Raw genomic sequence first — 15,131 nt, 5'->3', positions numbered from 1 at the left:
AAAAAAAAAAAAAAATTATAATAATAAAATAAATCGAAGGGTTGCAGCACACTGCGTCAAAACTCACACCGAATTTGCTTTTCCTCGCCTTCGGAAGAACGTGAGAACTGTAAGCACAGTCGATTGTTGCGCCGGTCCTGGCGCGCGGCGGAAGTGGCGATGACGAGGCCGCTTTGGCCGATTGCATCACAGAAGCCCCCTTTGCCGCGCTCCGCAAGCGACTCAGCGGGCGTTTGTTGACATAAAAACAACTCGTTATCGGACTTTAAACGACGTCACCGCTTCCCCCTCCCCCCTCGCCGCCGTGGATCAAAGGGCAGCGCCTGAGTTTTCAGAAGCAGCCGAGCTTTGGAGGCGGCGGGAAAGTGAGGAAGGAAGGAAGCGAGGAAGAAAGAGGGAGTAGTGTGCCTTCGCGTCGCCCCGCAGCCTGAGGCGGATAAACAAGCCCGGGGAAGTGTGAAATGGGATGATAGATGCCGCTGTGTATAAACAGTATCATTTAATGCGAGAGGCGCGCGAGGGAGGGGAGCTAGCATGAAATACTGTGTGATGTGCCGCAGCGAGGGCGGGAAAAGAGAGGGAGGCCTCTCATCCTGCACGGCCGATGATGAGACGCGCAGGCAGGGGAAGGAGACTGGCGTCTGATTTCTTGTACAAACAAATTGTCAATGATTGTGTTCTGCGGTTGATCAAAAATACGAGCGCCGCGTCATATAAAGTCCTGCCGTACAATAATCCCTCATTATTCACGATTCATCGGGACTTAGCCCCGACGCCAATAGCGAGAACCCATGAGCGAATCATGCCCCCCCCTCCAAAAATGTTTTCTTTTTTTAGAACGGCCTCTATTAATAGTTTAACCCTTTAACCTGATCACATGATCTGCTGTCCACTGTAGTCAGCGCCGTCCCTGAAAGGCTTCAACAATAGTGAGCACAAATTATGATCCCAGAAGAGACAAAAAGTCATCTGATACCATCCGCCCCTAAAAATGTCTGAAAGATTATTGGAATTTATTTATATACACACATATGTGTATAAATTTAAAAAAAAAAAAAAAAAAGCCGGTACAGTTAATACTGTGAATATGATACGTTTCAAAGATTATTTTATACTTAGCGTCTTTATCCTTCATCATTCTGTGAGTTAAATGATCGCATTCAGTGAAAAAAAAAAGTTAAAAAAAAAAAAAAAAAAACAAGAATCTGTTGATTTCATCGTATTATTTATGAAATCTCTGCCGGCCCGGTGGAGCTTTATGCGCAGTGCGGTAATCCGACACACTGGCCCATTATCCGAATGCGTCAAGCCGCAATGACACTTTGTCGCGTTCTGGATGCAAGGCGCGGGACAAAAGATGCCGGCTCTGCCGAGGCTTTCCACCTCTGACGCACAGTGTGCAAAAGGGGCACATGATCATTCTCCAACTTGCACTTTTTGTCTCTTCAACGACTTCCCCGCGCCTCCCTTTTGGCTGTGACACGCTCGGATGAGGAGCCGAGCGTGGGCTTCCCCAGGGGAGGCAGCAAGAAACACATAATGGCTGTCTTTGCATGTGTGTGTGTGTTTGTTCCCCCCCCCCCCCGCGGCATATTTAAGCCACTTTGGGAAAGACAAGAGGCTTGCAGGGTCAACAGCGAATCGAAACAAATGTGTTGGTATTTTTCCCTACGCACTGCGGATTGGGAGCTCCGGGGATCGGGGAGTGAAGGGGGGAGGGGTGATGCGGGGGGAGGGGGGGGGTGTAGCCCAAGGGCCAGATCACAGACTGGATATAGTGCAAGTAGCAGAACATCTCTTCCTCCCGTTGTCTCCATGCTTGCTGCCAGCTTTCATCAGCTGCTAGCTGAGTGTGGGAGTCGGCACTGGCGGCTGCAAACTCCACCGATGTTTCATGCGTGCTATTATGTGTGCATCTATACATCTCTGAAAAAGCGACGTTCGCAGTTCCTCGAGTTCATTTGAATGGAAAAAAGAAGTCGTGGTGCCTCCGCTACTCGTCAAAGTCATCTAAAATGCTAATGACGCCGTTTCTCATTTGAATGAACAAAAGTTTGGCGGGCAGTTTGACGTGGCCCATCAGTCCGGCCAGCATTTTTCTTGATGTGACATTCTTTTGCCAAATGTACTTTGTCGTTGCCACTGATAAGATCACTTTATCATCAATATTATTTTCTACCGCCACCGGCAAGCTGAGTTGTCAAGTTCCAAGAAGTAAGCAACAAACCAAAAGATTCACATCCTTGAAAATGATTTTGTCAAGGTCACGGTAAGCGAGGTCCTGAAGAAGACAAATTAGTCTTTGGCTCGTCATCAACAAAAAGTTTCGCAATGCCGAAAAGATATGTTGTCAAGTTCCCGTGAAGTCAGGTCGCCAATAAGAAACTTTCACACCCTTGAAGATGATTTGTCAAGGTCCAGTTAAGCCAGGTCCTTAAGAAGACAATGAAGTTCTTAGCCCCGTCTGAAAACAACTCGTTTCACGTACTCGGAGATAAGATGGCCGAGGTCTACTTCAGCTGCATCTTCAACCAGATGAGACTCGGTCTCGTCGTGAACACGCAAGTTGCATAAGAGCGGGTCTTTCCCATCCCGAGTGGTGTCCGGAGGTTCCGATTATCTTCCAAAAACAAAAGAGCGCTCACACACTAACGGGGACGGACAACAAAGGGCTTCCTGTTCCTACCGTAGGGGCAGTAACGGTCAGCGTGATGTGGCCTTTAGGGGGATCCTGGGAAAAAAAAAAAAAAAAAAAAACTTTTGTTTTTCACTGCCCGTGTGGCGTAACAAATGACTGCAGCTGCGCTTTTCGAAAGGGAAATGGCAAAGGATGCTCGTTGCTAAGCGCAAGTGTCACGGCAGAGGACTTGAGATCATCCAATTGAACGGCACTCAAATCTGATGAGAGCCACGTCGCACAGCAGCTCCGCACTGAAATGACCATTGTGGACTTCGTCGTGTTCCGCTTCTTTGGATCTCGCCGCAATAAAGAGATGTTTTTGTTTTTGTTTTGTTTTGTTTTGTTTTTTTGCATTCTGTATCATCGAGCATTTCAGCTCATCGGCGTGTAGCTTGTAAACAAGAAGGCCACGGCGGCTCTGGTCAACTTTTCGGTACCGCTCGGTCATATAAATCCAATCAACATTTCGCAGCGTTAAATGCGGTGGTCTCGTTCCCGCTTTATGGTTAGACTTGCAAACGGCTGGTTGTAATTACGCTGCCACTCGGATGCCTTCAAGCTTCGCCTTCTCAGTTCAAAGCCACGAAAATGTCTTTGTATGATGTTGCCGTTGCTCATATTTTGGTCGGAGGAGTTTTACTCAATTGCAGCAAAAAAAAAAAAAAAAAACACTCGGGGGCGAGTAAGCGTAGGGAAACAGATACGACTACTGGCGTTGAGCAAGGCAGTCGGTGCCCTACTTTGCGCTTCTGATGCGACCTGCAAAGCATGGTTGACTGAGTAACATGAAATTTGATGTACTTGTCTATCATGAACGGGTACACCCACAAAAAACTGCCTCAAGATCCCCTGCCCGGGAAGGTACAGGAATTCTGCTGCTTTGGTTCGAAGTTCCATTTTAGAATTATTTTGGGCTTTCCAACAGATTTTCGTCAACTTCACCCCTCTTATACGGGACAAACGGACAACCCTAAATTGCGAGGGAATTAAGTTTTGATGACTGTGTTTTTTTTTGGGTGTAGCGTGGGCAGCAGATTTTCCAATTGCAAGAAGGCAACAAGTCAGAGCTTGCTCAAGCATCTCGGTTCCACCTTGAAAAGATTCACAGGCACCCTCAGTTGGCAGAAATGTGTCATTGCGATCGCAGGTTCATTAATTCAGGCACCTCGTTCCAGCAATTTTGTCACCTTTTCACTTTCACACTTGACTCGCCCGCGTGTATGCGTGTCCGCATTTTCCCCGGCGCAGCTCACACACACACACACACACACACACACACACACACACACACACACACACGCTGCGCCCGTTTTCCCTGCTCAAGTTGCGATAACAGAAGTGCATATCCCACTTTGAGCCCATCTCGGTTTATCTTTCCAATTAATATCCGCCTTTGTGCCGCGGAGCGGGCCACTGTGCCGCTAATGATGCGGATTACCGCGGCCCGCCGGTGCCGCCGCACGCTGGGAGCCCGATTCGCCCCCGTCAGGGCCCGCGATCTGTCACCGGCGGCCCTCCCCTCCCTTCCCGAATGGCGTCGCCACATCGCCGCGCAATGAGTAGCACGCTGAGCTCTAATGATGAGGAGCTTTGCGGCGCTGTCGTCTGTCGCGCCGCTCTCCCGCTGTACCTCCGTCTCACACCTACGCCGCCTTCGCCTCGTCTTGCTCCTCCTCGCCGCCATTTGAAGACGAAGGACCGGGGAGGGCGAGATGTCTCATTTATACGCCCCCTGTCGCCGGCGCCCCCCCACCCCCTCCTCCCTTGCCCTCGTTCAACCATCATCATGCCGCGCACACTAATGAAGGAGAGGCGATGACCCCCATTTATCCTGAGCAGAACCCGGAGGTTGGGACAGGATGGGGGGGGGCATTTTTCTGGCTCCCCTTGCTCACCCCGCTCTCAAGTCTCATCAGGCTGCTTTGGATCGTTCTGGTGTGACGCGGTGGAAAAACACATGCGACTGAGACAAACTTCTTTTTGGGCTTAGTTCGGGAATTCACGTTTAAATTTTGTTTTTTTTTTTTTTTACCATGCTCAAGCATCCTTTCGTGACCACAAGTCATTGCAGACCTTTTCATCGTGACGCCGCACGTTCTTCCGGGTGTCAAAAGCTCTCATGACTCCCAAGAGTAAACCACGCCTTACGTGTGTGTGTCATTTAACCAAGGCGGCGGGGTTCTGAAAAACGGTTAAATGGCTTCAAAGACGGTTTTCGCCTTTTTCCTCTGCCGCCGTCATTTGAAGGTGTGAACCGTCACTCCAAAGGAAAATGTTACGTGAGGTAAATTGCTTAAAAGGGAGACGAAACACCAGCCAAAAGCAGTAATTGGCCTGAAGGAAATATTAAATCGATCGGTCTCGACGAGCAAGACGGCCGGCCATCTTTTTTATGTTGGCGAGGAACTCGTTTTAGCTCGGCTTGTTCGGGAAAGTTGCGGAGAGACTTTGCCACACTGTGCGCGACTTCAAAATCAAATCATCTGTGAGCCAATTATTTTTTAAGGGTAATGTCAGATGAATTTGAAAGCATATTCAAGTCTTTACAGTTTAATCTATGAACATAAGAAACGAGAAACATTTTGCATTAGATCTCTGTCCTCATGATCCCCCCCGTAAATAGTTGCTGCTAACTTTAATTGTTTTAAAATGGAAATGGAAAAGATTAGTTCTGAACTTCTGGCTCCACACACACACACACACACACACACGTCCTATTTTTCTGACGCGATGATTTAGCGGATGTACTGTAGCTGTCTTTCTACTGTGCGAAATGTCACGTCTGTTGTCAGCAACTCATGTTTGGAATGTTCTGAACTCCTGTTTTCCCCGGCAAGTGTCGGACATAGCGGAAATTTTGCCCCATAGCGTGGCTGTAGTTTAACTTCCCATAGCTGATGTCACGTTGGTCTTCTTCAGTGACAAAAACCCTTCGTGAATGTTCTGAACTCCTCTTTCCACACTTCTGTCATACGATCAGAATAATTATGACTCGACGCCGAATGGCCGTCGCGCAACTTCCCTTAGCCGATGCGACGGTAATTTTATGAAAATTCTGAACTCTCACAATTTGTTCCCCTCCCAACAGATGACGTTTTCCGCCAGTCCCTATTCGGACCTCATCCAGGTCACCTCGCAGTCGCTGGCTCGGGGTGCGGAGCAGACGGAAATGCTGTGGGTGATGGGCCCCGTGTTTGCCGTGGTGCTCATCATCAGTGTCGTCATAGCCATCCTGCTCTACAAAAAGTAAGTGGCTCTCTTCATGTTTTGCGCGTGGAAGTCGTGATGCGGAATGTCCGCTTCTTGAAAGAGCCGACGCGATGATTGTGATGCGTATCCAAATTTTGCTTGATATTCTACCGGCACGTCCAACCTGTTTTCAGTTTTTCCTGGTCGAGATAAAAAAAAAAATTTTAAAAACGTTCAGAAAATTCTACTCATCCAAAATCTTTCTCAACAAGTCACACGCCTCTTTTATTGGTCGTAAGAGTGCAAACAGGAATTGCTTCTTGGCCTGCGGACGAGTGGCTTCAGTAGGAAAACAAATCATCACTCAGGTGACGCGCTTAATCAGTTCAGAATCAGGGCAGTCAGGTGGACAACTCGGAAGGTTGTCGCGTGCTTTCAATTAGGAATAAAAACAAGCGTATGTGGTGGACAAATAATGACCTTAAAAAAAAATGAAAAGCCAGTAGTTCAAATGAAATTAACACAAATAATTGGCTTCGTTTATGCAACGATAAATATGGGGCGTTGCTTGTTTTTTTTTTGTTTTTGTTTTTTTTTTTGCTGTTGTTGTTCATGACAAATCGTGTCTATTTTCTTGACTCATTTCTCGACTGTTTGATGATCATCCTATCCTGATGAGTCATCACATTTCAAATAAACAACCAACGTTCTTCAAAAGCCAACCTTTTCTCCGGTCAGCCCCTGCGCCTCCTCACAGTCCGCTAGGAGACTCGCCGAGGCTTGAAATCAGGCCTCGGATAACCCGCCGCTGCGCCTCCGCGGTAGCCCTTTTCTCCATGCCGACAGATTGACAGGAGCGAGTGTGGGCTGGATGCTGAGAGAACCTTTTGGAGTTTTTTTTTTTTTGTTTGTTTTTTTTTCTGTCAATAAAACCCACAAAGCGATAGATAATTGAGTCCTCGCCAGAACGGCTGTGATTGCCACCTGCACGTTTGCCAAACCCAGAGCCTGCGATGGAGTTGTTCGCGGAAACGTAACATCTCATGCTTGACATTTTCAAAGAGCTGGATTAAAACAAGAGGATAATAATTGCCTATTAATCCCCTCCCTCTCCTTCCCTTTTTTTTTTTTTTTTTTTTTTTTTGAAATGAACGCAGCAAACAGGAGAGGTGGGTACTGTCACTCCCCATCAGTCATGCGTCCTCCATTTTGTGTTGTGTGGTCTTCACTGTGGGTCTGCTTCCTCTCACGTTCAAAATTGTGACAAAATGGAGGGAAAGCAGACACTAAATGGACTCGTCAAGTCATGTTTGTTTGCTTTGAACGGACGCGAAACGCAACAGACTCCGTCTTTGATAAATAGGTCAAAACGAGTCACGTGAAATTAGTTTTGAACGCAGCACGTGGCGTCGTAAACGGCAACGCCAGTGAGCAACGCGCTTAGCGGTACAGTAGCGAGGCAGAAAGCAGTCAAAGTTGTCCAACGTTGCTGCATGCTTTGAATGGGGGATGAGTAGCACCATGTGGTCCACTCATATTATCGTTATTATTTCAAAGATTACTTGCACACATTGTCCAGCATCAATGAGCGACAGGCACTTTTCCGGTTTAGTGACGAGACAGCAAAAGGTGTGAAACGTTGCTGCATGCTTTGAATGGGGAACAACAGCGCCATCTGAAAGTAAAACGATTGATCTCCATTTTCACATCGTTATCCACCACAGATGAGCCCTGCATGCGGATCCATTCAGGGGCAAGTGGAAAATGGTCAAAGCTGTGAAATTAAGCGACACGGGTGTGGGGGTTGGCTCCATCTGCTCGAGAAATATTCATGCGGAATGTAAACTTCCAAGATAAGATAAGAAAACCTTTATTAGTCTCACAATGGAGAAATTCCCAATTCACAGCAGCAAAGTGATGAAAGGAAGAAGTAGACGAACAAAATACAGGAGCTGCTGTAAAGGCAGTTCCAAGTTCTAAACACAGCAAACCTGAAGGAGCTCTGCCGCAAGGCGTCGTTGCAGAAAACAGTGTGAAATGTTGCTGCATGCTTTGAATGGTGGAAAAGTAACACGCATCCGCTGCTGGAAATGAAAAGCCGGCAATCCAATTTTTTTTAAAAAATGAACATGGAGGACTGCAGTCGTTTAAGGTTGTGTGTCCAAACATGTTATTTGGGGGGCAGCATCGACATTTTCGACATGTTAACATCAGGCCAGCATCTCCTTTGAAAAGCAGGTGAAAGCAAGTGACGGGAGGTGTGAGATGTGAGGTTGACATGTGCATGCTCCACACGTGGTGGCCGTGTTCGTCATCACATCAGTCCTGTGTGCCCGTGCTGTGCTTCCTTATCCATCCGACTTCGGCATGCGATCCCTCCCCCATATGTGAATACCAAGGCAGCACACGGCTGCAGAGTGACCCATTGTCAAGTAAATGCCAGGCTGGGGGGGAAAATGCCGCAAAAAGAAATGTTCCCGTCTTTAAGCTGGCATTAGCCGCAGAGAGCCGTTCTTCCAGGCAGAAGCCTTAACAAAGGGCTTTTAATGCGCTCATTAAGCATACCGCTTACTGCACACACACACACACACACACACACACACACACGCGCGCACACTTAACATCGTCCAACTCTTTGGAAGATTCTCACACTCACTTGAAGCATGACGCGCACAACCTTACAGAAATGGCAGGAGGCCAGCGCTTAACCCTCCTGTTGCATTTGTTTCTTGAGATTGGCAAGAATGTTCCAGGGTCACGTTGACACGGGGCGCTTTTAATGATCTAAAAGTGTCAAATAAAAAAAAAATCATCGTTAAAAATATCCCAATCAAGGTTGTTTTTATCTCTTTTTTTTTATAATGACTTAACCTGAGGTCAGCACACATGCGCGAGTCGTCAACTGCCTCCCCGGACACAGTCCGGCTCTCGGAGGGGAAAGGGATGCTGGTCTTGGATTCTCCGTCACGCTGCTAGCATTCGCTTAAGACCCCGCCGTTTAACGTAACAGGTGTTGCGGGTTCGGGCGGCCGCACGTCTTGAAAAGCCGCGCTTTTATGGGGCGCGTTGAGATGCGACATTTCCAGCGGGCGTCTCTCATTTGCAGTCAGAGGGGCCCGTTAGCAAGGCGCGCGTGTCAACAGATGCTAGCCGTCTGAGCTATACAATACATGCGGCCTGTCCACCCGATGGACCGGGTTCCGCTCGGCCGAGCCGAGCGGGGCCGAGCCTACGCGAAGAACCGCCAGGCAACGCAGGTGCTGCAAAAGCGGTCTCAATTATCCGCTATCGTGCCACCCGGCTGATGAGCTAATTACGGCAACCGCCTGTTTCCCTCTCGCTCTGGAAAGACTGTAAACACAACGTGTTGTTGGCACGCACGCATACACACAACTGCGAAAATCACACATATGCACGTGTGCGCGTTCCCACACAGCAGCTGTCATATATCCAAAGCGAGTCTGGACCACTCCAGGAAAATGATGGTCTTTCTATCGCCTTAATTGCATGACTCACGAGGCTAATGGGCTGAGGTCTCCCTTATCAACGCTGTGTATTCTGTGTGTGTGTGTGTGTGCCCGCGCGCAGGCTTTGGAGGTAAGGGGGATCACCGACTTCCTTTTCCTCCTTCTGTCCTCCCTGTCGTTTTTGTTCTTTTTTTGTTTTTGTCCGGTGCCAATCAGGCCACCAAACAATATCCACTTCCTTGCCTCCACCGCGCTGATAAGCATTGTCGCCATGATTCACCTTTGACAAAGCGTTGGCCAGCATTTTGCTGCTATCGCCTTGACCACTCATGGATTATTTATATTTGGCCATGTCGAAGGCGGTACGTGCGGGTTCCCCAATTCGGTAATTTATCAAGGGAAAATGTCCGACAGGCGCGTGTATGTACGTACACACGGCTTGATAGGTCGGATATTTTTTTCGTACGCTACTTTGGGACTTTTGTGCGGACGTACGGTTTTAGTTTTAATCCTTACGCGCTCTTTGATTCGCGCGAGAGCCCCAGGACTTAATTCTCTCTGTTGTTACAAGTCGTCCGAAAATTAAAAATAACTTCGGCGAACCACAGTTGGCCTTCGAGGGACTGCGGATTTCTCATGATCCAGCCAAGATGTTCGATTATGAACACGAACATAGCAGGTCGTTCAGCCAAACCGTAACCTATACCCAGAAGATCATCCAAAAACCATAATTCAAGCAAGTTCCAGACAAGAACGTTGTAGCCAATCAAGTCCAATGAAACGCTGATCCAACAAGGGCGTTCACTCAGAATTGAATCATTCAAAAAGCTTTTGCTAAGAAATCCAGAAAGTCCAGTCCAGAAAAGATTACGCCACAATTCTGTCAAAAACCAAAACATCTTGAAAATGTAGTCAAGACCTCAACCGTCTGCGAGATTTAATGAAGACGATCCAACCCGGAAGCTCAGTCACAAAATGGGTCCTTCCAAGAAGCTTCTGCCGAGAGCAGTTTGTTCCAGGTAGTTCACCTGAACTGTGATCAATCCCGGAAATTCCCGGTCAAAAACGGTATTCCATCAGATTTTTTTTCTCAGCAACCGAAACATTCTGCAAGTTTGGGAAAGAACTGATCCCTCGGTGAGGTTCAGGCAAACCGTAAATTCAGCTCAAACCAATTATTCCGGGACGTTTAATCAAGCCCTGATCTCTCCAGGAGGCCGAAACAAACAGTGATTCCCCAAAAAAGTTCAGTCACGAATGAATCTTTTCGAGAAGCTCTCTTGGCCAATTTCTTCAAGAATAGATGATGATGATGCCGATAGTCATGATAATAGTCATAATTATTCATACTTTGCTTTGCGGAGCCTTCTGCTTGTCCTTTACCCATCCAGATATTGTCAAGAAGGGGACCCCTGAGGAAGTTGCCAGAGCCAATTTTCTCTTTCTCGTTGCATCGAAAAAAAGAATCAATGTCACTCTCATCATGCCGTCATTTCCACTTAAGTGGACAAATGACTGCCTCGCAGTTGGGTGCCCCTTTAATGTTTGTTTGTTTGTTTGTCTCTCTAGGAAGCGGGCGTCACCCCTGCCCAAGGACGAGCAGTCGGGTGGAGTGAAAGACTCCCTGCTGGGCAACTCCTCCGACCCCGTGGAGATGAGACGACTCAACTACCAGACGCCAGGTAGGAAACAACATCTGCTCCCCCCCCCCCCACCCCACTTTCACATCTTACGCATGTCGTCGACATATGGTTGCGTTGGCGCCAACCTGCGGGTGTGAATGTGTCAACTAATTGTTTTTGATTAATTAGTCAGTTGATCCTTGCAATTAGATGACGCGTCCAGATTTTTTTTTTTTAAGATATTTACATCACTGCATCAGTCAAAAAAAAAAAACATGATGGGATGACACACTCATCCAGGGGCTTACAGCTAATATGCAAAATGAACCGTGTGAGTTGCGTGACCTTGGAAGAAGCGGATCAGTAACGCGTCGCTTTGTACTGTTAGCCGCCAATGCTATCGTGAAGATTGTTGGCGCTCGGAGGCGGCTCGCGGGAGTCGTCAGTTTAAGACAAAGTTCTGTTCCTCTAAAAGCAACGAATCCCGAAATTTGCTAAACTAGAATTTGCCGTCGTTAATCATAGCCCTACGCTAGCACAGGAGGAAATTTGAGTCAAATGCTGGAGCATGCATGGCTTTCATATCTCTTTGCCACCAACTGCAGTTCCATTAAAACAAGAGTTTAAAAAAACAACAACAACAACAAAAAAAACAGGTCTTGGTACATCTGGGGGAGCTCTTCTTTCAGTCAATCTTCACGATCCAATCACCGTTGCTGACTCGTAGCATTTCATTTGTAAGCCTTTTGGAGAAGCACAGCTCAGATTGAAACCGACCGTTTCAAGCTCTGTCACTATTTGGGCAGGCGGTCGCGTACAGAGGTCGGAAGGCCCAACCGGTCCACTCCGGGGGGGCGGTGGGCAACGAGATTTAAACCAAACTTAAAAAAATTTTTTTAAAAAAACCCTGACATTGTGACGAAGGCTTCAGACACTTTTTGAAACTGACAAAAACCCGTCACGGTTGCTGACTCGTCGCTTTAGCAATGCATTGCAACTGCAAGCCAGTCTCTCCCCCCCAATTGTAGCCTTTTCCTGACAAACGTAACGAAGACATAAACAGATCATTTTCAGCTCTGTCACCCTTTGCGCAGCCTGTCGCGCACCAAAGGGTCGGATGGCGGTCTCGAGCCAGTTCAGTGCACATCAACTTGCGCGTCCGCATCAACAATCTCTAAAAAAAAAATCGCGGCTTTGCAGCAAAGGCTTCAAGACAGAGAAGCCTTCTTTCAGTCAGTCCTCTCGGAAACAGACACAATCCCGTCACCATGACTGAGTCTTCGCTTTCGAAATGTTTTCATTTGCAAGCCTCTTTTTTTTTTCCCCCCTTTGTAGCCTTTCGCAGAAGCAAAACGGAGATTTTAAAGCAAGCCCTTCCAGCTCTGTCACACTGTTGACGCACAGTAGCCGAGCGGGGAGGTTTTAGTGGAGGTGTCGGACCTCAGCCTTCTTCTATCTTTCTCCTCCCCCACTCCATGCCTCTCGCCCTCAGCTGCTTCCCCCTCTCCCCCCCCCCCCCCAACTGGTAATGAGTCGCTGCCGCCTCTGATGTCAAGGTGAGCTAGGTGGAGGGAACAATGGAGCTGAGAGAAAATGTCAACCCAGGAACTCACACGCACACACACACACACACACACACACACACACACACACACACACACACACACACACGCACACACACACGCACGCGTGTGTACATTCCTTCTTTCGTTCTCTCGTGTTATTAGAGACCATATTGACACACACACACGCACACGCACACTCAGCCTCTTTGAATCCCTGCAGAGGAATTAAGCAGGGCTGGCGCTGTAAAGAATCCCTGTTCTCCCCTCCTCCCACTCCACCTCTCTTTCCCTTTTGTCTTCCATTTTCCCTCCTGTTTGATAATCTCGCTTTTTTTTTTTTCTTCCCACCTCGCGCTCTCTGCCGCCCCCTTGCTTTGCCGGAACGTCGACATTGATCTCCGTCTTTTCCCGGGTCGTCTCGACAAGAGGCATTTATTATCAAATATTCACCAAGCCGTGCAAGACTTAAGCCGCCATTTCTCTCTCTCTCTCTCTTTTTGACGTGATTGTCGCACGGCGGCGGGGGAACATTCCTGCCTTGATTGTAATTGTTGTTAAGTGTAGCCAGCAACAAGTCGATTCGTTGAACCTACAGTGGCTATCAAAAATGAACACCGCCGTCCTCAACGATCGGCTTTTTGTGATATCCAAATAATCACAATTTACAGCTCAGTTGGAAAAAAATGTATTTTTGAGAAAGTAAGTCAAAAGACATTGATATAATCTGGTTGCACAAGTGTGCACACCCTCTTATAACTGGGGCTGGGGGTATGTTCAGCGTTAAGCAATCGCGTTTGTATTTTGTCTTTGCATTTGGAAATTCTTGTGTTGCCTTCGCCTGACAAATCCCTTTGAGCGATGAGATCCCTCTGATGCCGGGGAGGCTCCCCGCGGACCTTGGCACGTGCTCTCAGATGCGCCTGCAGAAATGTCAAGAATAGCCGACTCCGACGCAAGTGTACTTCTAAAAGGCTCAGTCAACTTGTGCACCCACATTCTCTCAATGCAAAGTTGATTTCCCTTCTCTAAAATTTTCCACTTCAAGTCAGACCTGTTATTGCTCACATAAATAGTGGCAAACATTTTTTTATTTATTCGGGGCTTTTTTTTGGGGGGGGGGGTGAAACCCGCTCGAAGCTGTTTCTGGAAGTTTGAGTTTTTCGTGTGAGGCTGTTTGTCAAAATGGCACCGCCCGCCAGCCTTGATATCCACCAGCCAGAGGCCGAGCCGCACTGTGTTTGTTTCCAGAGTAAACGTGTGGCCGGTCCACAATGTTCCAAAACCGGCGAGTGCCACTCTTTTTCCTTGATGACTTCTTTCCTCCGTGACTCTCGTTTCTTCCACAGGTCCCAGCACTCACCGCAGCCCCAACACACCAAGTTAGTCCGCTATGTCGCCCAAAGCCCCCATCCCCCATGCCCACTCCCCACCCTCCACCACAGCAGTACAGTTCAGTAAAATTCTAATGCAGGTTTTTATTCACCGGAAGTGGTGATTCTCTGTCAAACAATCAACTCGTGGCGTTCGAGTACTGAACTGTGTGCAGGTTTTTATTCACCGGAAGTGGTGATTCTCTGCCAAACAATCGTGGCGTTCGAGTACTGAACTGGACTACTTTTGGTGTGGTGCCAGGTGTCAACTGTGTTTGTCACTCGCCCCATTCTGTGTTCTCCACATCACAATCCCAGCAGTCTGTTCACCCCGCCCCACCGGCACTCCACGGATAGCCGAGCGTACGCACGTTCTACGCGAGCTCGGCTATCTTGCGTCTTTACCTTCCATTTCAGCCAAACCGTGGTAAAAAGAGTCGTCAGGAGACCTTGTCGTTGGGTGAAGCAGCATGTGGCTCGCCCACGGAGATCATTTTCTACATCTTCGGCCTGTAAACAGTTGTTTGTTTATGATCGCGAGGTGGCTCCAGGTTAATTGCGTAAGTGGAAAAAAAAAAACGCCATGGGATGCGATCGCCCTTGTCTTTGGGCGGAGCTCATCACGCCAGGTTGTTTTGTTTGCCTCGTTACCGTTGACCGTTGTCGGTTTGTGGTCGTAATGCTCCTTCGGCTTAGTGCAGGGCGAGGGAACTCCGGTACCTCGTGAGCCATATCCCGCCTGTTTTCGATCTCCTCGGGTTCAACACACCCGATTCAAATGGTCAGCTCATCAGCAAGCTCCGTCGAGGCCTGAAGTGATCATCAGCAACTAAATCGGGTGTGTTGGAGTAGGGAGGGGGACCTAAAACGGGCTCTCGAGGAACCGGAGTTCTCTGGCTTGGTAGTGAAGCAGCAAGATGTGACTCTTCACCTAGTGTCATTTTGCACGTTCATAACTGTTAAAAAAAAAAAAAATGTTTGCGATCATCTGGCAGCGTCACAAAGGTGGGATGAACTGGAACATCTTTCATGTGTCTTTGAGTGGTGTGAGAGTGACATGCAAGATGGGCGATGAACTCCGCGCTGACTTTGTGATCTATCGCACGGGTTCTCGGCAATGTGTTTTAAGCCAAGATCAAAGGCGCATGGGGGAATTTGCGCAAACAGATTAGCAATAAATCGCCCCAATAACTGTAGAAAACAGCAAGAGCGGATGGGGTTGTGCGAGGGGAGGGGGG

The 15,131-nt window shown here is 48.1% G+C and overlaps 1 protein-coding gene across 1 annotated transcript in view; it reads left to right on the top strand.

The window, feature by feature from the left end:
• LOC109507374 (receptor-type tyrosine-protein phosphatase F-like) overlaps positions 1 to 15,131 on the top strand; it is a 182,987-nt gene that overhangs the window by 131,116 nt on the left and 36,740 nt on the right. Inside the window, exons 17-18 of the mRNA XM_019856751.1 lie at positions 5,769 to 5,926; positions 10,906 to 11,018. Of these exons, the coding sequence (XP_019712310.1) occupies positions 5,769 to 5,926; positions 10,906 to 11,018 (271 nt within the window). The remainder of the gene's footprint in view (positions 1 to 5,768; positions 5,927 to 10,905; positions 11,019 to 15,131) is intronic.

The sequence above is a fragment of the Hippocampus comes genome, unplaced genomic scaffold (assembly GCF_001891065.2).
Source record: "Hippocampus comes isolate QL1 unplaced genomic scaffold, H_comes_QL1_v1.1 scaffold105, whole genome shotgun sequence".
NCBI lineage: Eukaryota > Metazoa > Chordata > Actinopteri > Syngnathiformes > Syngnathidae > Hippocampus > Hippocampus comes.
The sequence above is the reverse complement of the archived record's forward strand: the minus strand, read 5'-3'. Positions and strand labels throughout refer to the sequence as shown.